Source organism: Ursus americanus, chromosome 14 (assembly GCF_024610735.1).
Source record: "Ursus americanus isolate L20-20 chromosome 14, mUrsAme1.1.p, whole genome shotgun sequence".
Taxonomy (NCBI): domain Eukaryota; kingdom Metazoa; phylum Chordata; class Mammalia; order Carnivora; family Ursidae; genus Ursus; species Ursus americanus.
In genome coordinates, this window is record NC_142140.1 from 5,972,632 (window position 1) to 5,997,751 (window position 25,120).

The following is a 25,120-nucleotide window of genomic DNA, read 5'->3' on the forward strand; positions in this document are numbered from 1 at the left end:
GCCCAGTTTGACAAAGCATGAATATTTATGTAATATAAAACTGGTGGACCAAATGACTGAAGTAAGTACAAAGAGAATATGGCCATCTTCTGTCAGGATTTCTTTTACATTAGTCTCAATTTTGGATATCACAACATTTTCAGAAAAATATCCCGCTCATAGTATACACAGCCTTTGCTCTGTATTGGAATGCAAAACGAGAATTTCAATAAATATTTTTCACGGCACCTACTAAGGTCTCCACTGCACATGGCAAGAAAGGATTACGTGCTGTACATATGGCCAAGCATCCTAGCAGAAGGGCCCTTTTTCTCATAATAATTTTTGAAGTACAGTTTGATGAGGAATACCTGCTTCGTTCTTCAAATGTAAAGGCAACCCCTGAACACTTCCCAAGTTACAAAAAAGTCACAGGTAAGACAACGGGGTTCTGCCCCAGTGAGATGTCATGACCTGATGACGCCGCTGGGATGCGTCCATGCAGGTCAGGATGCCATATGGAAATTTCATCAGTGGGAGAGCTAAAGGCAATGCAAAACTCAAGCACTTTTGCATCTACCTACAACTGTTGGCCTGGAAAGCACCTAAGATGGCAGTTTGTGGGAAGACAGAGGTAATTTTACTCATCACTTTGAGTATTTTGCTTTGTGTGTGGATGACTGAATACGTCATAGTTCATCAACTGTGACATCTCACACGTTATCGAACAAGGAAGCCGGCCTCTGCTATATTTAAGATTTGTGGCTGCTTAACCCTGATTCCTCAGAAGACTCTTCAAGCTGTCCACATCCCGTCTATTCTATAGAGGGATGAGTACGCCTTCCTATATATTGGGAACTGTATCTTAGATTTTTAAAAAAATTGTATTTATTTATTTATTTTAAAGATTTTATTTATTTGAGGGAGGGAGAGAGAGACAGCGAGACAGAGAGCATGAACAGGGGGTAGAGGGAGAAGCAGGCTCCTCACTGAGCAGGGAGCCTGATATGGGGCTCGATCCCAGGACCCTAGGATCATGACCTGAGCTGAAGGCAGACGCTTAACAGACTGAGCCACCCAGGTGCCCCTGTATCTTGGATTTAAAGTGCAAAACCTGGCAAGGCTACTCTCACACCTAAGAAGCAGGGTAGACACCATGATTGTACACATGAACATCAGCCTGACTCTTTGACTTGTAACTATGTGACAAAGACAGTTACTTCTTTGTGCCTGTTCTGCCACCCGTAAGTTGGGATAATGGCACTACTACTGCACAAAGGGGTTATGTATTACTTTTAATAATCAGAATAAAAAATGTAGTTGCTCATGGTCTTCTCTGGCCACTGTTGCATACGGTTGAAAGAACTTTTGTTTGAGAGATCTAAAAAGAATCTTTGCTCTTCACACCACCTACAGCACTGGCTTTATAGGCTTCATGGATCTACGTATCTCCTTTAGTTGAACGCAAATTTTTGTGTCAATATATCTTTCTGGGGAATGGATCCCCAACTTTCATCAAATTCTTTCACTCAAAATATGTGAAAGAACCACTGAATGAAAGGTTCAACAACTGCCCCTTTGAGCAGAAGACCTGGAACTGAGAGAGAGAAAGAGCACACACAGGCCACTGCTCTGCTCTCTGCAATAGGGTGGTCAAGGCAGACAGGAATTCAAACTCTCATTCCATCGTGTTTCTTGTACTAGCTACATGACCCCCATGAGGCTCAGTTCCTCATCTGTAAACCAGGAGTAACCGTACTGACATCATGGAGCTGTTGCAAGGATACAAGGAGACAAGAGGTGGACAATGCTCGGCACACAGTAAGTACTCTATAAATATTTGTTACTATAGGATTGTGGGCTTTTTAGGGGGAGACTTAGAAATAAAATCATTTTGTCTCATACATATTATGTAACAAAATACAAATAGCATTTTTAATGAATGGAAGTGTACACCTTTATTAACTGCTCTCTGAGAGCAAGGCCAGTCATGTGGGGACAAGTGCGGCACCAGATCTGGGTTCTGGAGTTGGCTCTTTCGTGTGACTCTGAGCTAAGCCACTTAGCATCCCTACACCTTTTTGCTCTTCTGCAAAAGGCCAGAATCACACCTGCATTCCTGCCTCATAATGACCTCAAATGTTCATTTTATGGAAGCTCAAATGAGACAGTGGCCACAAAAGCATGTGGAAAAAAGCCTCTGAGCAAGACTGGTGATGAAAACAGCCAGATACACAAGTGACTAAGACATATGGCATATGAGTCACAGAGCAGGCGTCCTCTCATTGGCTAACAATGCATTAAAAAGCCAAGTCCTGCTGCGATTAACCGCAGACACTGCTGGAGAAGCAGCAGGAAGAGAAAAGTGAAAAGTAAAAGTCAGGAAACATAAGGGAGAGAGTGGCAGGGGGAAAAGGTGGCAGCTATGATTAGAAGCAGCAATGAGACTGGTGAAAAGCAGACCCATCTCAGCGCCACCAGACTACAGAACGGTGTAGCATCTGAATACGCCTCTGCTTCTTCTGTCTCTATGCCCTCGAACACACCTCTTCTGCTGCCATGGTGAATACCCCTCTCCCCCACCTACTGATTAACGCCTACCTATCATTGGAAGTTCACAGCAAAGCAGTTTTGAGTCAGTCTGCTTAGGTCCAAGTACTGCCCTTATGCAAGTTACATAACCTCCTCTGGTTGCGTTTCCTCACCTGTCAGATAATAACAGGCGCTACCTCTAGGGGTGATGTGAGGGCTTTAGGATAGTCCACAAATGTGTTATCCGCACAGGACCTTGTCCATGGAATATGCCCAAGAAACGCCAGCATGTGCAACCACGTTATTGTTCTCACTATGTGTCAGTTCCTTGGAGGCTCTGGAGCTGAACCGGTTCGTCTGATATAATGAGATGGAAATGACTATGCCTACCTCAAAGGCTTCTTGAGAAGATGAACTGAGATGGTCAGGTAAAGCATCCGGACTGGTAACTGGCACTGTTGGAGCAACCAGTACCTGTTAGCTATGACGGTGATCGCAGTAATATCTCCCTATAATATTTATTACAGAAGAGTGCAATTGTTTGTTTACTTCTCTTCCTCTCCCACTAGACTGTAAATCCCTCGAGAACAGGGACAAAATCCTGTCCCCCTCTTGTATCTGCAGCACCTACCCAATGCCTGATGCACAGGCACCTGCAGTAAATGCTGGCTGAATAAAGGACTACAAATGAGGGGAGAGCAGCCCCCCGTCACGGCTGGCCCTTCAAGGACACAACCTATAAACTTCAGTCCCCTAGGGCATCATCCAAGGGTCCGGACACTCACATCCAGAGAGAATTACATGGAAGGTTCTCCTCACCCAAGGACAACTATTGTTGGAAAACAGCCAATCAGAGTGAATTCCCTTGAGAAAGGGATCAGAGTTTCAGAGGGAATAGTAAAGAAACAATTCTAACAAGCACTTAAGCTGGAAAATTAACCTAAAAATATAAAAATGAGCCCATTTATTTTATTTTTTATTATGTTAGTCACCATACAGTACATCCCTGGTTTCTGATGTAAAGTTCGATGATTCATTAGTTGTGTATAACACCCAGTGCACCACGCAATACGTGCCCTCCTTACTACCCATCACCAGCCTATCCCATTCCCCCACCTCCCTCCCCTCTGAAGCCCTCAGTTTGTTTCCCAGAGTCCATAGTCTCTCATGGTTCTTTTAATATAACAATTTAGATTGTGATTTCAATTATCATGGCCAAATAATTAATCAAATATTGATGGGGGCATAATTTTCTGACAGAACTGTCAGATATGGTTAAGTCCTAACCCCTGGCACTTGTGAATGTGAACTTCTCTGGAAACAGGGTCTTTGCAGATGTAACCAAGTTAAGAAGAAGTCATAATGACTGGTTTCCTTATAGGAAGAGGAGGGAAATTTGGATAGAGACACAGACATACACAAGGGAGACCTCCATGTGATAATGGAGGAAGAGCCTAGAGAGGAGCATCTATAAGCCAAGGAATGTCAAAGATTGCTGGCTACCACCAGAGGCCCAGACCAGGCATGCAAGATGGACGGATCCTCCTCCAGAGCCTTCTGAGGGAGCACAGCACTGCTGACACCTTGATTTTGGACTTCTGGTCTCCAGAAGTATGAGACTAAATCTCTGCTCTTTTAAGCTACAGTAGCCTGAGGGAACTAATACAAGGATCAATAAAATGCTTGCAGTGTTATTACTGTAGAACTTACAAAGAGATAACCTCAGGCAGGTGACAATCTCCCCCATCCAGAACCTCACATACTCAAACTGGCTTGACACCATGTCATACCCACTGCCAGCCCGATCAGGATGCAGTTCTGAGGGGCAGGGTTCTGCTTTGTTTCTGAGTCCTAGTGCTGACTGCAGCTTTACTGCAGCTACTCCTGCGATGGGGGCTCTGCCAGGTTCTCAGCAGGTCCCTCCCACAGACTAGAACCTACCCCCAAACCCAGCCTGTAGGTATAGCCAGAGCAGCCACTGAGATCTCCCTGGTGTCACTGCCCCCAGCCACTCCTCTGGCCATGGGGTGACCGAGCACGTAACTGAATAGCAGCTGTCAGATTCTGCCAGTATATGCTAGAAGCAAGATGAAAAACCATCCGGGGCTTCAATATTTTTAGAATGTGTACAGAAGAGTTGCAACTTGAGCTGCCCCTCAGGGCATCCTGCTCTCCGGGAACTAACAGTCTAACTCCAGGTGTATGATGGACGGCACAGCGAGGGGCACCAAGGCAGACCGTGTGGGAGCCCGAAGAACAACCCCAGCCAACGGAGGGTGGTGGTGATGAGAAAACCTCCAGGAGAGTGACATGTAAGCTGGATCATGAGATGAGCAGTGACAGCCAGGCAGTGTGCGTGCTTGGGGGGTCAGGGAGGAAAGTTCCGGGAAATGGGAAAAGCATGAAGAAAAGCCAGAGGAAGGAACTGTGATAGTGTGAGGGGATGAGGAAGAGCCTCTGTGGAAGCCTTTCTTTCATCCTGCAAGTGTAAACGAGGAAAGAGACAGGGCAGGAGGCCAGTTATAGACCTAAGTGTAAGCATCTTAGCACTTAAAGACATACACATTAGAGGGTAATTGTTCATATTTTGGAAGGAATTCAAGTGGCAAAAGGTTTGACCTAGGATTATTTAAAAAAAATAAACTTAGTGCATTGCAAATACGATTTGATCCACATTAAGGTCAGACGTAATTTTCAAGGACACATCTACTACCCTTGCCCCCCGCCCAAAAAAGCATGACCTACCACATTGGAAAAGGTTATCTACAAACAGATCTGATTTAAGCCACAATTCTGGCCAAGGCCACCATGACTTACTTTTTTGACGTGATTACAGGCATGTCTGTCTTCATATCTGTAACAACAAAAAAGTTCTGTTCAGACAAATTTTCCTTAATGGAAAAAAACCACTGAAAATCCAGAAAAGACAAAGAGAATTTCAAGAATCACAAAACCACACATCTAGAAGGCTGACTAATCCTGCCCAACCAGCAATGGTGTGCTTTATATGCCATCATTCCCTGAACCCACCCCCTGAACCCATCGGAAAGCGATGCTGACGGATCACAGTGCTCTTGCTGTGCCCAGATGTGACCCTGAAATACTCAACTCAACACTGCAGCTCGGCAGCAATGGCATGCAAGAGCAAACCCATCCGCACCCTCTGAACTTTTGGATGAGAATATTCGATGCCCTAAAGTTTTGCACTTTACCCCTATTTTCCCGTGCTCCATAAGGCGTCTTCAGTCAAAGCACCCCACATGTACCTACAGAAAGGGTTGCTGAGATGCATTTCGTGGCAGTGTTGGTTCTGGGTGTGGACCTGGGAGTTCTGGGCTCTAGTTCTAGCTGTGGGCATCCGGCTGGTTGGGCCTTTCTACCTACAATGTTATTTATTGATCACCTGATGCTATGGGTTTTAGTCCTCATCTGCCCTCACTCTGCCTTTGGGCAAGTTATTTTTCCTTACCCAAACTCAGCCTTCTCTCCAGAGCATCAGAGGCTTGGAACAGATGATCATCAGCTTTAAAAACCCTAGTTCACAGACTCCTACCTCCTTAGGAATTTGTCGAGTTTTACTGACAGCCATCCATGTGCCAAGCACTAGAGATGCAGAAGTAATAAAGCAAATCCCCTCCTGAGATACTCACAGTCTAGTTGGGGAGACAGACCAGAAATGATTGATTCTAACCCAAGGTGATATACGATCAAATAAAGGATTATAAAAGGACTAGCTCACTTTGCCTGAAAGGCTTAGTGAAAAACACCGAGGAGGAGGAGGAGTAACTGAGCTGGGCTCTGAAGAACGAATAAGAGTTCACCAGGCAGACCAGGGGGGAAACAGGCAGGGGAAGCCATGCAGAGGCTGAGAGAGAGAGTAAATGCACGCAGGTTCATGGAATGGCAAGCAGCCCAAGGTGGTTCTAGGCCAACAACTAGAAGACAGTGCATAGAGAGGCTGGAAGATGAGGCTGAAGCCAGAATTTGAAGAACCCCCTAAAATGGACATTTGAGATTTACTTCTTTAGAGCAGTCCACAAGCTTAATTTCTGTTTCCTTGGCATAAATTCATTTCCCTCAAATTTCTATTACTGTCTAAAATCTAGTTACCACACAGATCAGGAAAAGACTCTCAATTGTTAAGATCATTATACTATTTGAAAACTTTTCTATGTTTCTGGACAAATATCAGTAACTGCTGAAGCTGGAATGGTGGGGGTCATTATGCTATTTTCCCCCCCACTTTTCTCTCTTTTTGAAACACTCATTATGAAAAAATTTTCAGACATACAAAAGTAAAGAGAATAGTATAATAAATTCCCATGTTGCCACCCCTTGGCTTTAACAATTAATTCATGGCCAATCTTCCTTCATTCGTTCTTCTGTTCACCCCCCCCCCCAGATTATTTTGGAAAAGATCCCTCACATTCTATCATAGCATCTCTAAGTAGCTCATTATGTATTTCTATATAATGACTTAAAAAAAAGAAAACATAAAAAATGACTTGTATAAAAAAGGGGGGGAGCCTCGCTGGCTCAGTTGGTAGAGCACGTGATTCTTAATCTTGGGGCTGTGAGTTCTAGTCCCACATTCGGTGTAGAGCTTACTTAAAAACAAAACCATGGGGAGCCTGGGTGGCACAGCGGTTAAGCGTCTGCCTTCGGCTCAGGGAGTGATCCCAGCGTTATGGGATTGAGCCCCACATCAGGCTCCTCTGGTATGAGCCTGCTTCTTCCTCTCCCACTCCCCCTGCTTGTGTTCCCTCTCTAGCTGGCTGTCTCTATCCTGTCGAATAAATAAATAAAATCTTAAAAAAAAAAAAAAAAAAAAACAACACCAAAAAACCAAAAACCAAAAAAAAAAAAAAAGAACAAAAAAATTGCAATACCATTATTACTTTTAAAAATTAATGTTAATTCCTTAGCCTCATCCAAAATCTATGGGTTGCCTCAATTTTTAAAAGTTGGATTCAAAATCCACAAGGCCCATACATTACGACTGACTGAAATATCTGAAGTTGATTCTAATATATGTTACCCGCCATGATTTTCTTCCCTGTAATTCACTTACTGAGCAATGGGTCTTCTGTCCTATACAGCTTCCCCCTGGTCTGGCCTCGGATGATCACATCCCTACTGTGCTGTAAACATGGTGCGCATCAAAGGAGCATGTCAGTGCTGTCCTCGAACTGCTCGCGAACGGTCCAAGAAGGGCCTGCACCAACCTTTAAGCAACCGTCTCACTCAGCACACGGCTTAGTTCAGCTCACCTTGTTTTCACAGCCAGATTTGCACAGAAAGAGAAGCCGTAGGTAAACAGCTAACTAACACGGGATCTATTTCCATTCTGGTACAAAGGACTTATCTTGTGATACTTCAGTACTTTGAGCAGCACAGGCTTAATACATTCTTTGACCCTGTTTCCTGTAAATTGGTGGAACTAGAGGCTTGATCAGATTCAGGCTCAATATTTTGGGAAGCCTACTTCATGGGTGGTGCTGTGTGTTTCCCTTAAAAGACAAAAAATGTGTTGTCTGTTTGTCCGTCATCAACACCACTGGTGATCAGTGTTTTACTAGAGGATGCAAAACGGTGATATTCTAACCCTATTATTCCTTGTTTATTAGTGGGAACCTTCTATATAGAGAAACCCCTCACTACTCAGTGACCGTGAGAACCAGTTCATGTTTACCAATTTCCAAAATGGTGAATCCTCCACAGGTGAACCATGAATTTCTTCTGCATGTATCAGTACGTACCAGCATAAATTAAAAGATTCAAGCATTTTGGGGGATATTATTACCACTGACTGAATTTTAAAACAAATTGTAGTATTAGTCCTTTTTTGTTTTTTTGAGAGAGAGAGAGAGGGAGAGAGAGATCTTAAGCAGGCTCCATGCTCAGCACGGAGCCTGATGTGGGGCTCCATCCAGGACCCTGAGATCATGACCTGAACCGAAATCAAGACTTGGACGCTTAACCGACTGAGCCACCCAGGCGCCTCTAGTATTATTCTCATTGATGCTCAAATGTTTCCCTCTTTGGCCTGGGAAGCCTCTTTTGAAACAAGCCTAGCAGTTTTTGATAAGCTTCCTTGCTTTCTGGTATAGATGTTTCATGTGAAAATCCTGGCTCTCAACCTTACCAACATAATTAATCATTTGCTTTTTCACACCCTATACATACAACAGTCAGTTGTACCAATGCTATTATCTGTAAAATAACTGCTGAAAGCAATGTGAAGATTATTTTGCCACTCTTCCTTTCTTTAGAGTATAGGGCAGGCTGATTGCACTGATGGCCCCAATTCTTCAGGTCTTCCACCTGCCAAACACCTTGACTCTAGACCAGTTGGAATAATAGCAAACATGCTGTGAGCAGAGGCCCAAAAAGCACTGACACACTGGGGCTTGCCCATGACCCTCCACCATAACCACGAGAACATATCTGGGCTAGCCCGCCAAAGGATGACACACATGGTGTCGTCCCCCGCCCCTCATCCCAATTGAGACCATCCTACAGCTGACAGCCAACCATAGACAACCAGACACTAGTGAGTCCAGCTAGATCCATTACCGGACTAGAGCCATTAGAGCAGCCAGCTGATCTCCATGAACTAACCAGATGGATGAGTACATCTGGCCACGATCAGCACACCTACCTAGCAAACCTGCAGACTTGGGAGCAATCTGGATGCTGCTGAAAGCCACTGGTTAAACAACACTGTGCCAAGAGATAACGGACACAGAATGTATCCTATTAGGACTGAACCTCAAGTTACCATGTTTTACAGTCACTAGAAGAGTTTCCCTCTGTGGCTATACCACCAACTTGATATACAGGTTCCACTTTTTTTTAAAATTACTTTTTTAAAATTTAACTTTGTTTTGTAATCATAAATACATTTACAAGGTTCTAAAGTCAAATCTATAAAGTCTCACCTCTTTCTCTATCCTGTTCCATCCCTCCCCCATAGGCATTAAAAAGACTTTATGATTTATCCTTCCTTGAATTTCAAAAATATATTTATATCCCCCCACGTTCAGATAAACCACGGCGCACTACACAGACTCCCCCTTACTGTGCTGTCTTCGCTTAGGAATACATCCCAGGGATCCCTCATTCTGAGCTCAGCAACATGGTACTTCATTATATGAAGGCAGGACAGTGTAATCGACTAGCCCCCTCCTAATGGACCTTTGGGTTGTTCCTAGTCTTTTAATCTAAGAAACAATGTTGCAATGATTAGCCTTGTGCGATTTCTTTTCCTATTTTTGTCAGTGTATCTTTCAACTAAATTCCTTGAAATGAAATTGCTGGGTTAAAAGTAAATGCTTATACTGGATATCCATGGGCAAAACACTGAAACTGGACCCCTACTTTATATCACACACAAAAATTAACTCAAAGTGGATCAGAGACCTAAATTTAAGAGGTGAAACTGTAAAACTCTTAGAAGAAAACACGGGAAAATCTGCATCAGCTTGGATTTGGCAATGGTTTCCTAAATGACACCAAAACTATAGGTAATGAAAGAAAAAAAACAGGTAAACTGGACTTCATTAATATTAAAAACTTGTACCACTTCACACTCACTAAGATGGCTATCATAAAAAACAAACAAAAAACCCCCAAACCAGAAAACAGCAAGTGGAGAAATTGGAAACTTTGCGCTCTGCTGGTAGGAATGTAATAATACAGGGCTGGTGTTGTGGAAAACAGTTTGGCATTTACTAAAAAGATTAAAACAGAATTATCATTAAGATTCAGCAAGTCCACTCCTAGGTATATACCCAAGAGAAATGAAAATTTATGTCCACACAAACACTTGCATGTGAATATTCACAGCAGCACTATTCGTAACAGCCCCAAAGTGGGAACAACCCAAATGTCCATATTTGGATGAATGGATAAACAAAACATGGTATATCCATAAAATGGGATATTATTCAGATGAAGTTTTGATACATGCTGCAATACGGATGAACCTTGAAAACACCCTAAGTGGAAGATGCAAAAGGCTTCACAATGTATGATTCCACTTAGGTGAAATATTTAGAATGGGCAACCTCACAGACACAGCAAACATATTAAGGTGACCAGGGGTTAGGGGGAGAGGAGGACTGGAGGGGAAAAAAGGCAAACGTATATATAATTTTATTAGACACTGCTAAATTCCCCTCTGTGACAGCTGTACCACCTGCATTCCCACCAGCAATGCATGAAGAGTGTTTCTCTGGGCCTCCCCAAGGAGAATATTGTCAACTTTTGGATTTTTGCCAATCTGACTGCTAAATTGGTATCTTACTGCAGGTTTAATTTGTATTTTTTCTTACAAAAAATCCTAATTATGTTTTCATCTGCTGGCATTGGTTCTGTAATCACCATGAGACTTCCTTAGACAAACCCACTCAGGTAAAAGATTTTTAAGTTAAAGAAGGCAAGTTAAGCAATAAGAACTACACACATTAATGTTTTAACAAATTCATTAATGTTATGGTTACTGTTGTAAATTCTAATCCCAGAAATAAAAAATATAAAACTCATTTTGCATACAGGTGAAGAGTACTTACCTACTAGTACCTTCCGAGTGCATAGTACCCTGCTAGTCAGTTTAACAACAGAAAAACATGAATAACAATTTTGGTAAGTCCAGAAATTAGATAAAACATATTTTCACCAACCATCAGAATCCTTTCACTTTGATTAGAATTATTCTAGTTGCTGGTTTTAGCAGTAAAATTGCCACTGTGCATGTTATGTCTTCTCCAGAGAATTTTCCTATGTAATCTGAAGTGTAAGAATTTTCCTATGTAATAGTCTGAAGTGTAAGATCAAAGATGAAAGAAAATAATTTGCCAAAAGAACTGAATGATGTACAAATTTACCTTTCCACTTAGCAACGAGCTTAGGATCTGAAATTGTGAAGTTTGGACGGCTTCTAGACAGGATACCTTTTCCAAAATAACCCTTTCGGGAAAAAAGAAAACAAAGTTAGTTCATGTTTAGTTACCAATTTTTTTAGCTGGGGGAAAACAACTATTTGAATTAATAAGAGATTCATTCTATTTTTCTTAGCTTTACATTTTCCCTCTGATTACCTAATGATTACTAAGGAAGATCTTTTTTTTTTTTTTTTTAAGATTTTATTTATTTATGTTACAGAGAGACAGCCAGCGAGAGAGGGAACACAGCAGGGGAGTGGGAGAGGACGAAGCAGGCTCCCAGCGGAGGAGCCCGACGTGGGACTCGATCCCAGAACGCTGGGATCACGCCCTGAGCCGAAGGCAGACGCTTAACGACTGCGCTACCCAGGCGCCCCTACTAAGGAAGATCTTAGCACTTATATCTGATTGTTTGAGGAGTTCTAGTAAGTTTTCAGTACACCTCATGTGTCTTATACCTAATGATTTCAGTCTGGGTTTGGTAAAACTCAAGGCAACAGAATAGGCAGAGGCAGGGCCTGGCCTAGACTCCCATCTCACCAGGATCAATGGCCACCTGCTGTATCCCACTTTGAGAAGCTGGCTACAACATATTTATTTTATATGAAATGTTTGGAAAGGCCCATTTTAGAGAGGAAGTAGATCAGCGGGTGACATGGGCTGGGAGCAGGAGCAGGGATTAAGTGCAATGGCACAAGGGAACTTTTTGTGGTGATGGGAATGCTCCACAACTGGACTGTGATGGTGGTTGCACAACTCTATGAATTTACTACGATCATGAATTGCACATTTACAATGGGTGAATTTTATGAGACTAAATTATACCTCAATAAAGCTATTTAAAAAAATGCCCCCAGCTGGGGCACCTGGCTGGCTCAGTTGGTACAGCATGTGACTCTTGATCTCAGGGTTGTGAGTTCGAGCCCCACACTGGGAGCAGAGATTACTTTAAAAAAATAAAAATGCCTCCAGTAATGAACTGGCTATGGAGTAAAGTAAAAAGTAAAGTAAAATAAAGTAGAGTAAAATAAAACAAAATAAAATAAAATAGCAAGCAAGCTATCAATCTCAACCTGAACCTATCATTGGTGGAAAACAGCAAAAACCAGAACTTGTCCTGATCTAAGAAGAGGTCCCCAAAGAGAAGAGACCACAGATAAGGAGCCAGAGTACATGCTGAAGCCTCATCTGTCCAGGAGCCAGAACAATATGCCATCCTGGGTTTACCTCTGGAGATGGAATGGCAGTGGGGAATTTTTACTTTTCACCCATTACATTTCTGTAAATTGCTTGACATTTTTATGAACATGCATGTCTTTTATAACTGAAAGACAAGAAAGGCCAATGCACGAACCCGACTTTATTGTTGAACCCGACTTTATTGTTGAAACGGGGGTTTCAGGGTGGGGGAGTCTTCCTCATTAACATATGGCCTCAGGGCACCTGATTCAAATTGTGCAGCTCCTCTCCTACACTGGACTGAATGGCAAGGAAAGAATATGGGTCAATTAAGGTTTGCTTTTGGGAGTGGATGGGGGGAAGCAAAAAGGATAGCTGGCTCGGGACTGTCAGAGGTAGCCATACCAAAGCCATCAGCACTTACTTACTTTCCCATAGAGCTGCTCCATATCTTCTGCGTTCCTCACAATTACATTGTTGTTTATCATCTCTGCTGTGAATACCTTGAAGTCTTGCTTAGGCCCACAGTCCTGACCAAAAGGGATGGGCAGCGGAGACTCATAACTCTCATACACTCTTCTTTTCCGCTTTGGGGCACGGAAAACTGCTTCTGCCATTTCTCGAGGGGAGCTGTTTTTTAAAAGAGTATAATACAGAGAAAGAAACAGCCAATCCGTCACTATGTTGATCAAAAATGGGGGTGCATTTATCTTTAGGCTCAGAAAATGTCATGGTCTGTGGGAAAAATAAAACATTTAGAAGCAGCGAAGTAAAAGAGGGAGTAATGAGAACATTTTGTACAAGCACTACAAATCCCAATCACCTAAAATATCTCAATTCCCACAATCATGCCCAAGAAGTCAGTGGCAATATTTCTAACTATAGTGGACAAGACTGAGGCCTAGCGGCATGTCCAAAGTCATAATGCCATGCAAAAGTCTACTGATAGCAAACACGACAGGATTCCTGTTTATTAGGATTATTCCCATTCTTTTGCTCAGACAACAGACATTTATTGAGTACCTACCAGGGCCACCTGATAATCAAAGGTGCTGGCAATATAAAGCCAAAAGAGACACTGTCCTCAAAGAATTAAATCCAGTCAGTATTTTTTTTTTTCCCTAAAGAAGGACCTTAAAATACATTCTAAATCTTAGGTCAATCATCTCCGAATTTCTCAGGTAAGTCAGTAAATAATAACAACAAACGACAGAAACAGCTTAGGGTCTGTTATGTACCACCAAACGCGAGTGGCGAAGAGCAGGAACTCCAAAGCCAGAGCACCAGGGCTGAACTGGCTTTACCATGTCCTGTGTGATCTCGGGCAAAAGCTGCTTAATCTCTCCGTGCTTTGGTTTCCTCATCCGCAAAGTAAGGATAAAAACAGACTCTATCAAGGACCTAGAAGAGTAGCTGGTCCATAACGAGCATCATGTGTGTTCTTTGCTTTATTGTTATGGGGAGAGCACTACCAACTCTGGTTTACAGCTGAGGAAAACAGGTTCAGGTCAGAGAGATTTTGTAAAATGCCCCTTTGGACGATCCCAGGTCTGTTGAATTCCAGAGCCTACACTCCTCTCACTGGGGTTCTGCTGCAAGCACAGGCAGCATCTGTCCCCCTTTGTCTGAAGGTCTACTATTTCTCAAGGTCAGGAGCTAAAGGGTTCCGTAAAATTATGGAATTACTTAGTGTGCACTCAGCACCCTGGGGAAGTAAAGGAAGCCAAAGTCAGTACCTCTCCCTTCCAGGCCTTAGACTCAATCTGAGGAGACAAAACAAGCCCATAACACACAAGAAAGCAAACTGAAGGTAACACAACAGGCTGCAATTCTGTAATGGCTAAAGGAAGGAAACGAAGTTGAGCGCACTGTGTGATAAAGAAACAGAGCCACAGCAGGTACATCTAACTTAGGAAAACTCAACCACATGCAAGGGAGGAAAATGTAAACAGCGCCAGAGGCTGGGCCAGGCACTGCACTCTCCCAACAGACGCCCTGGAATGAGAGGGGAGACATGAACCTGCTGCTCCCTTCGTCCTGGGCCCAGCTTGATCGAAGCGGAGAGCAGATCTGGTGCGTGAAATACAGTGGAGCCCTAGCACACGTTTCACCTACATGGATCCAGAGAAAGAAGTAAGACTGCTTATTAAAATGCCTCCCGCACTTCATACCAGCATCCACTGGGCAATGGATGCAACCAAGCCAGAAAGAGCCAGTGACAGTGGCCAAAACTATGGAAGGTAAGTGGTTTTATGGGTTCGTGACCATTAAAAAGAAACTGAACGCCTTGTCCAGTGTGTGATGATACCTTTATCCGCCCTCTCAAAGAAACTGAGGAATTAGATGAGGACAAAGGAAAACTCAGACCAAGGAAGAGTTACAGAAATTGATAAATCAATTACAAAGAGAACAATGAAAAATAAGAATCGGCAAGTTGAACCTTCATAGAACAGACCAAGTATGCTAAGCAGCAAAACACTAGAATAATTGAATTTTTAAATAAGATACCTCAATGGAACTACATACTGAGCATGACTCATATGTGTATAAAATGTGTATATGTATAAATGTATAAAATGTGTGTATAAATATATGTATACACACATATACACACATTGCTGTAAAGCATTCATAACAAAACTTTGTATGTTGCATGTTAATGGACAATTAAGAGATTTTCTTCCAAGAGCATTTTAATTAAATTTTCACTTGCCAACTTATCCCTCAATCCAAGCCAATGATTGCATTTAGTATTCAACAGAAGAAACAGTAATTTATTCTAAAACTTAAACAATGCTGTGTCGGCTTTTTTGAGACAGGATGTTGGAATCTAGTGAGAAACTTTCTAGGCATTTCCAGGAACAAGTCGGGCTTTTATGAGATTTTTCACTTTTATAACTTAACTTCTGGTTAATATTTAACTTGTATATGGCTTCTACATTAGGAATTTTTTAAAAAAGAGAAAACATTAAATGGCTAACTTTAAGAACTCCCAATTAAATTCCCTCGAACAAGTGACAATGAAATTTTATTTTAATATGGCTGGTTTGGAATTTTCCCTCAGATTGCTGCTATACTCTTAAAAAAAAAAAAAAAAAGCAAGAATGAGCTAGGATACTTGATGGCGAGAACTCTGTATTCCAACCCACGTGTGTGTGACAGAAAGGTTCCTGCCACAAAACATTCCGTTTTCCACAAAACCTCAAAGTCTGTGATCTGGTGTTACCTCTGCCCATGCGGCAGAACAAGGTTCAAGAATCTGGCTCATAGGCCTCCTAGATATACAAACCTGCCATTATTACCACGTGACCTTGCACAACCCACTTAAGCTCTCTGAGCCGTTTCTTCATCTTCAAATTGAACAGGACTGGAAAACAGTTTGGAAGTCACTCAAATGTTAAACACAGAATAACCATATGATCCAACAATTCCACTCCTTGGTATAGATACAAGAAAACTAAAAACATGTTCACACAAAAATCTGTACCCAAATGTTTACAGCAATGATTCATAATAGCCAAAAAAAAAAAAAAAAAAAAAAAAAGGTGGCAACAACCCAAATGTCCATCAACAGATGAATGGATCAACAAAATGTGGTGTATCCATATATAATGGATTATCAGCAATAAAGGAACGAAGTGCTGATACATGCTACAGTGTGTATGAAGCTGGAAAGCATTACGTTAAGCGAAAGCAGTCACAAAAGATCACATATTGTATTAGACCATTAATATGAAATGTCCACAATAGCAAATCCATAGAGGCACAAAGTGGATTAGTGATCACCAGGCGCTGAGGGAAGGGAGAAATGGGAAGCGACTGCTAACAGGTACAGATTTGAGGGTGATGAAAATGTTTTAAAACTGGACTGCAGTGGTGGTGATGGCTGCCTAACTGTGAATATACTAAAAATCACTGAATTTTGCATTTTACAAGGGTGAGTTTTATGGGATCTGGTCTCTCAATAAAACTGTTATTTAAAAAATTTAATAGGACAAACCAAATGATATCTAGTTTCATGGTTTTGGGAAGGAGTTGTTTTGTGCTGAACTTGAAAGGCGAAGCAGGGGATAAAGGACTGAATTCACTATTCTCCATATCTGCAATAGGAACTTAAGACATGTTTCTTTAGTGCCATGATAGGAGAACATTAATGTAAGATGTGGCATATGAATACAATTAGTAGAGGTAATCATCATCCGTAGGTAGGACACACTAGGCACAGACTGTGCCATATACTACACACATGGGTGCTACTATCCTCTTTCACAGACAAGGAAACCGAGGCTTAGAGAGGGCCAGTCATTTGCCCAAAGCCCCATGCATGGAAACATAGCATTGTAAGACTGGCCTAAAAGAGGACCCATGTCTGAAGCACACACATATGTATAGGAATGAATGGGCTGGTTGTCAAGGGGTTTGGAATGTGAAGGCTGGTTTAGACTTGGAGTCAATGCAGACACTTAAGCAGGGAACTGAAAAGAGATTAATTAACCTGGGGTGGTATACAATAGTGGCTCTCAAGCTTGGCTGCCCTTAGAATCACCTGGGGAAGTCTTAAAGCTCCTAATGCTCAGAACTTACCTGCAATTACATCAGAAATTCTGGAGCAGGACCCAGGTGATTTCAACATGTAGTCAAAGTTGCCAACTAGTGTTACAGGATAGCCTATTCAAACTCACTTAATCCCAACAGCCCCCCTAAGTACTATTACTATTCCCATCGTTCAGAGCAGGGAGGGGACTCAGAGGGGCTGAGTGCTATGCACCTGTAACGGACTGTTGCTTTCCCTTTCCCAAACCAGGGCATACTGGATTCCAGACACAAGGAGTGTTAAGCATATTTACTTTACTATCAAAAGCAGGTCTTGTTCCTTATTCTTCCCTTGAGCAGACAAGCTAACACTGTTTAGGTATTCAGTAAATGTTTATTCCAAACAAAACAAAGCAAAACAAAAATGGGGGAGGTAGCTCCATTTAATTTTCCAAACCCCTGGAAACGCCTTGCCAAACAAACCTGGTTAAAACTTCCCACCCAGTAAAGCTCACCTTCTCCCAACATTAAAAAATGTTTGAAGCTCCAATAGTGTACCTCCTGGGCTAAGGGAGACAAGGATGAAAGGGACAAACAACCCAGCCCTTGGAGAGCTTTCAAGTTAGAACCTGAGACGAAGCCACATAAACAAGCGATAACCCTTTGAAGGCTGTTGTGAGGATTAAGTGGGTAACTGTGTGAAGGCGAAGGAGCCTCGTACTGGCCTGTCACGTGCAAAATGCTGGCCAGACGGGGACTGTAACTGCAGTAAAGACTGCACAAAGTCAGAAAGTGTTAAGGGCCCACCAAATTCATAACTCCCTGTCTTAATTCATCCCCCTGCGAATTTCCTTGAGTGCCCGCCACCCCGCAAAAACCGCACTAACGGCTGAGGCTCCCCTCGGGCAGAGACTGTGTCCTATACACCTTGACGTCCCCAGCCCCCAGCACTGAACTGTTCTTCGGAAAAGAACGAAGGGAAGTGCAAAGGGCTCCAGGTGCTCGGAGAACGGGAGAGGCGCTAATTCCGGCGGAACCAGGAAGCCTGGCTCCCTGGCCCGGCCCACTCTGGGGTGGCTGTGCAACCCAGGGAAAGTCTCTATACCCTTTCCGTTCCCTCTCCCGAGAGCTTTCGGAGAAGGCGACGTCTCCTCTCGCACCAGAACCCCCACCAAGAGCCGCGGCCACCACGCTCAGAGCCACCACACGCCGCTAGCCGCCCGCCCCGAAGCCTTACCTTCCTCAGCCTCACGCGCTCGTCGTTACTCCGGCAACGCCGGCCGGAGGGCGGTTACCGCCGCCGTCAAGCAGTGCGGCCGCAAAGCCGGGCGAATGCGCAGCCGCAGACCCTGAGGGAGCGCGTGCTGGGTCTTTGCGGAGAGCGCCTGCGCAGAGCCTGAAGGCGCGTTTTCGGTACCTGTTGCTCGCCTTTCGCCGGGTGTAAGTGAGGTCTCTTTCCTGCCCTCCTCGGGATTATACGGACAGCCTCCCGCACAGATGCCACTTTCGTTTAATCCTCACAACAGTCTCGTCAAATTCATTTTACATGAGATCTTAAGTTACTCGTCCGATGTCACATAGCTGGGAGGTAGTGGAAACGAGACTCTAACTTAGGCATGAAGACTTAGAGCCTGTCCCGAGGCGGGGGTTGGGGTGGGAGAGTTGAAGCGACCAGATTTTATTGTATGACCTCGCCCTGAAAAAAACGGGTCTGTAAGCTTAGCCCTGATGCTGACCTCAGCTTTCTCAGTGTAGATGTATATAAGCTGGAGCATGCCCAGAACCTGTAAGGAAGCGGCCTCTCGCAGACACCTGACTAAAAGCCACTGTGTGCACTGGCTGTCCTGTGCAGTGTGAAGGACCACAGCCAGGAGTCAGAGTTGCATTTGAATCCCTGCCGCCCCCCTCACTGGCTGGGTGGTCGGGAGTGACTTAACCTTTTCGAGCCTCAGTGTCCTCTACGGAAAAGTGGATCGTTAGAATTATGCCAGATGAGCAAAACAAAAAAGTGTGGGGAAGTGTGAAAGTTATTCCTGACCTGGTTATTTTAAAGGAGGTCTAGTAGGGAGTCCCATATATACTTTTCCAAATACGAATCCCAGGGTTCCCAGAACGCATACCACACATGCTGGGCAGGTGGGGGAAGGTGGGTGACAGGGAAGGGTGGCAAATAAAGCCAGAGAGATTCATGGGGCTAGGTGTGATGGGCTTCGAAATCCGAGCCTTTCCCAAATTTCTCTTGTCTCCAGGACTTCACACACACTTGCCTTGGCCTGGAACATCCTTCTCTTCTCTGTTTGTGGCTGTAATTCCTGGTCCCCCCTTGGGCCTCAGCTCATATATCTCTTCCTCCAGGAGACTTCCTCTTGCCTCCCTAGGCCGGCTTGGGTGACTTTCCTCTGTGCTTCTGCAATGGTCTGGTACACCCTGTGTTGTCCCTGTTTCCTGGTCCTTCTTAACCAGAGGGCTTCAGTGGATGGTCTGCCTGCACAGGCCTTAACTGCTCAGCTTTGAGTTCAGACTTTGATTTAGATAAATCAAATTTAGAACAGCTTCCTGGTTAGAGTGTTGCAAAAAAGAGAGAACTTCAGCAAGGTTCACAGAGTAGTGGTAACAGGATGAACGGGGGCAGGGAAGAGAGAGTGGGCCCAAGGCTGTAATATTATACCAGAACATGCCAATTTAGGAAATACTGGTTTCAGAATGAGAGGGTTTTAACAATGAAGGGGAACCCAGAGGTTGTCCAATTCAATTTCCTTATCTAATAGATAAGAAAAAAGGTTCAGAGGCACTGTGCATTGCCAGAGGTAGCAGAGCAAGTCTGAAGTGGGGCCGAGACGACAGCCAGAGCTCCTGAACCTCTCCGCCTGGTACTCTGCATTCAAGAGCTTGAGATTCATCCATAATGAGATCTCGGGTGGCATCACTGGGAGCCCTGTCCCCACAGAGGGTCCAGAGTGAAAGCTACCGGATAAGATATTCTTCCCCCAAGATTTCCTCAATCTGTTTTTTTTAAACCTTTTGTTATGGTCATTTTCAAACACAAAAGTAGAAAGAATATTCTAATAAATCATTACTTCCACGATCTTCAACCATTGCTATCTTGTTTCTTTTATACTCTCTCTCTCTTTCTATATATATACACCTTTATTCCACTGCTGGAATATTTTAAAGGAATCCTAGACATCGTTTAATTTCACTAACAATATTTCAGTATGTATTTCTAACAGATAAATTTTATTGCATATTATACATTTTCATGTGCATATGCATAGCTGATGTTTATATATACATGCATATGAAATGATATGTAGTTGATTCTCATTGTTCACAGTAGTCCTACAGAGTCACCATGAACACTGAATCAGTGAATACTGAACCACTGCTCATGGGGAAATACAGCGTTAGGTTCTTGCCAGACTCTGCCACAATATTTTTATCAACTGATCAGTACATAACCTTACTTTCTGTTTAAAGACACTAACAGCGCTGGAACTCATGCCTGAACGAAGCTTATCTAACAGGTATTTTCTCTGTAAGTCACATCACAGCCTGTTTGGCTTAGGAACACTAGACAACACTTCAGCACTCTGCTTGGTGTCCATTTTAAGCAGTGACATCAACAGAAAGCACAAAAATGAGAAAAATTGGTACTAAGGAAATTGCCAAAAGCAAACTTGTTTACAGTATGAGAGCGGGGACTTCAGCTGGGAATTTGCATACTGGGAGACTTGAATTTTTCTCCATTCTATGCATGTGCGTGTCCGCGAATGACTAAGTGCTGTGAATATTGATTTTGGCATGACAAATAAATGTGAGCCAGTAGGTGCATTTGCAAACACAGAATCTGCCAATGTGTGTGTGTGTGTGTGTGTGTATATCCCCAATACCATTAGCACATCTAACAAAATGAACAATAATCCTTAACATCATTTGTGAAATGTTACACAGAACCCCCAGCTAATATTTGGGATATAAATTTGCTGATCTGAAATTCGAGTTCCATTACGTGTCCTATATGTAATCGGACCAATCTCATGATGATTTATTGGGTGTTTATACGTGCTGGCCATTTTGCATCCAGTTGTATTTAATTCTCACCACAGCCCTGTGAGGTAGGTGCTCTCACCTCTATTTCACGGTTGAGGTTCCCTCTCTCTTTCAACTTCTCAGAGCTGGGAAGTATGGAGCCCAGATAAGGATCCAGATCCACGGGGCTGCAGGGCTTGCGGTCATTTAAATCAATCATGTTAGGTAAGGGAGGGCAGTGCATTGACAAAACACAGCTTTAAATATGGAAATACAAAAATAACTAACAGCGAGTGTTGGCGTCAGGTCAGGACGGGTTGAAGGGCCCGCAGGTCTTCCGGAAAGAAGTGGCCTTTGAGCTGAGCCTGGAAGGAGGTTTAGCTTCGGGAGAGTGGCCAGGAGGAGGGAGACAGTGGGCTGGGGCACAGGGCAGGCCCGTGTACCAGGCAGGTGGGGGTTTTGAGGTTCTGGCGGGGAGGAGCTGGGCGGGGCCGGGCAGGAGGTCGCCGCCAACGATAAGGTCCGATAGGCAGGGCGGGGCCCGATTGCGCCGGCGCGCGAATTCCAGGCTTGGCATTTGGACTTTACCCCGCAGACAATGGGGAGCCACCGGCGTTTCTGAGCAGGGCAGGGCGGCCCCAGCTGTCGCCCCATTGTTTTTCCCAGACAGGGCCGAACTCTGCAGTATTTCAGCGAGCCCACTAGATGGAGATATTTTAGCAAATTTAAAGCGCCCAGCCTTTCCTGGACACCAATTTCCAGGGAGAAAAACAAACATGGGGACCCCGCAAAACCTCCGTGTATTGACTCCGCAGCATCCGCAAGGTAAACCGCAAGGGCTGTGAAACAAAAATCAAACCAGGGACAGTGCAGCTCTGAAGTCCTGCCAGTCCTGCCAGTGAGACGGGACCTCAGGTCATCGCACAGCTTTGAAGGAGAAAGGGTCCTGGAGGAAAAGGAGAGGGCACAGTATAACTAGGGCCCTCCACTTACTACCTAGCCTTTAAGGCTCACACCATTCCTTTGAGGCAGGTGTTATGCCATTTTACAGGCAACGAAACTGAGATGCTGAGAGGTACATTTGCCCAATTACTGAGGGAGCAGACGCCAGGCCAGGCCCAGGGATAGAGTTGACAGCATATGGTAACGTGAGTTGGGCCAGCCTCTGAGGCATTGCTTTGCTGGGCCCGGGATCCCCTGTGCAAAGGGTTGGGCATTGCCTTTTGATTCTTCTTCAGTTGCTAGAAAAATCTGTAACAAGAAGGATGAGAGCTACCAGGATCCTACCGTTTGCACTATTCCAGCAGCTTTTTAGAGATAGTTTCACTTAATTCTCTCACAACAACCCACTGAGTTAGGGATTATCACACACCCATTTTATAGGTAAGAAAACAGATTCAGAGAGGTGAAATGACTTGTCCAAGGTCATGCAGGGAAGAAGCACCCATGGGGGGAAGTGGATCCCAGGTATGGCCACGTCTGTTCTGTTCTTAGTAGTTAAGCACATTCGACATCTGGGGAAATTCCTTAGAGAATCTGGGGCACAGATGTTCAAAGAGACACATACAGAGATTTTTTTTTTTAAATCGAGGTTTGTAATTTATCATGGTTGGTAATTTTTAAAAAGTGGGGGGAAATAACCTAAATGATCATCCCTAGAGGAAAAGACACATAAAATGTGGTATAAAAGGTTCCTGTGGAAGAATACTATGCAGCAGCAGTTCAAAGGAGCGAGCTACCTCTTATGTACATAACAACGTGGGTAGATTTCAAAAACACGCTTGGCAATAAAAGACAAGCTGCAGAGCAATATGAATTACTTAAATTAAAACACACCCCAAACAATATCAAATACTGAATGTACATATAGGTACACTGAACTGTTTTAAAAAACAGGGAGGGGGAATCTGGGTGGCTCAGTTGGTTAAGCGTCTGACTTTGGCTCAGGTCATGATCTTGGGGTCTGGGGATTGAGTCCCATGCATCCCAGGCTCTGGGATCACCAGGAAGTCTGCTTGTCCCTCTTGACCTCCCTCTGCCCCTTGGGCCCCCTCCCTGCTCCGGTTCTCTCTCTCTCAAATAAAGAAATAAAATCTTTAAAATAACAGAGAGGATGGGCACCAAATTCATTAGTTATCTGTGGGACTTGGGTAGTAAATAAAGGGACATTAGCTTGTTTTGTTTCTTAAAAAACAAAACTAGGAGCAAATATGGGGGTGGGGATATAGGTGATTTTTAAATTATTTGTTGTATTTCTTCATCGATTTGAATATTTGCACAGAAAGATAATTCAGGTAAACAAATAAATACGAAGATAGAAAACCACAAAACCAAAGTAATTTTCCTATTTAGCATCAATAAGTTGATGATGGCAGTTGCCAGTACTCTGGGTCTGAGAGGAACCTGGGAGAAGGGGATCAGAGGAAGTGGCAGACAGGTTCTGACCCTAGGGTGAACAGGCCCACGCTCTGTGATGAGAATGTGGCTGGTGGGGTCCAAGGCACTAGCACTTTCAGCATAAGAGCCCATCCCGGCATCCTGCACGTGGCCCCAGCACGCTGTGACTGCCGTCCCTGCCAGGGAGAAGCTAGCGCTGCATGAGTTGGTGGGGACCACACCAGGACGACCGAGAGGAGCAGGAGAGGGTGCAGGGGCCTTGGCTGGAAACGGCCACACCCTCTGGCTCCTCTCCCTCCTTCCCTTCCCTTTGGTTATTTTCTGTGACCTCAAGGTTACAGACCATTTCTTAATGTGTGTCCTTGAGGGGGTCACACCCGCTTTGCTCACCAGGTGCTCCCACCACTAATGAAGGGTGATGCTCGCTTTGCCCATCTTCTGGGGCTGAGGTGACAGGCACGTAGAGTTAGGAGGGCGAACGTTCTTTGCAAACTATCAATCACTACAAACAAATAGAATTCTTCTTTTTCCTCTTCCTTTACATTTGTATATTCCACAAAATAATATGAGATATAGAGAGAGCCTAGCACTTTCCTTGCATTGGCTCATTTATTGCTCTTAACATGCCTCTTAGTGAACACTTCTATTCTCGCCTTTTGAAGATGAGGAAAGTGAGTCAGAGGGGTTAAGTAATTTATCCAAGGTAACCCAGCTAAGAAGTGACAAAGGTAGGATTTAAATCCAGGTCTACCTGACTGCGGGGCCACTGTGCTGTATTGATACAATATGTTTAATGGTCTCATAAAAGGTCTCTTATTCTAGAAAGGAGGTACAGAGAATATTTGGTGGTTTTCTTCTTTTTCATAAAATTCTTCTTTGCTCCAAGTTGCTGTTGTCTTGCGTGTGACCCCTTACAGATACCCACCTCTGAGCTCAGGATCATAATTTCCTTGGTGGCTGGTGGCTGAAAAACTCTCTGCTCTGCTCACAGGAGACAGGGCAGAAGAGGCCCGCCATGGCCCAAACCTGGCTTTCCTGCTCTCCTGGGTATGTCAGCCTCAGATGTCAAAGGCCTGAATTCCAGGCAAACCAGGAATAATGCCCCAGTCATCAAATTTGAAACCAAAATTCAGCAAAGACATCTATTTGCTGCCAGAAAGCAAATCGCTTTTTCTTTTCTTTCTCATTTTTTTTTGCCCAAACAAAACATCCTCTTATGAAATATGTCCAATTTGCAATATTTACTTTCCCTTTATTTAATAACAGGAAAGGGTTTGCAGGACTTTTGTTGATTTTTGCATTTCTTATTAAAATTCTTAAGGGGGTTTTGGGGGAACTTAATCAGCAAAAAAGGAGGAGGAAAAAAAATCTCATCTGCATTCCACAGGCCTTATTAATGGAGGAAACTTGCTGTTTGTTTAAGAGCATTTTCTGATGGGAGAAGGCAAATCATCACGTGTTCCACAGCCTTCCTGTGAATCTTTTGCTTGACTGTGCTTCCTTCTCAGCTGTCTCCAGAGCTCTGA

At 43.8% G+C, this 25,120-nt stretch overlaps 1 protein-coding gene across 8 annotated transcripts in view; it reads right to left on the reverse strand.

The window, feature by feature from the left end:
- Window positions 1-18,483, reverse strand: part of TSEN2 (tRNA splicing endonuclease subunit 2) — a 42,143-nt gene extending 23,660 nt beyond the window's left edge. For 5 of the 8 annotated variants that reach the window (XM_045812319.2, XM_045812318.2, XM_087866768.1 and 2 more), the window contains exons 1-4: window positions 18,406-18,483; window positions 13,064-13,265; window positions 11,400-11,481; window positions 5,329-5,365 (exon numbers count right to left, since the gene is read on the reverse strand). In XM_045812319.2, coding sequence (XP_045668275.1) covers window positions 5,329-5,365; window positions 11,400-11,481; window positions 13,064-13,252 — 308 coding nt within the window. In that variant the 5' untranslated portion in view covers window positions 13,253-13,265; window positions 18,406-18,483. The other 3 variants (XM_087866766.1, XM_087866769.1, XM_087866770.1) reach the window with 3 other exon arrangements.
- Window positions 18,484-25,120: the final 6,637 nt, after the last annotated feature.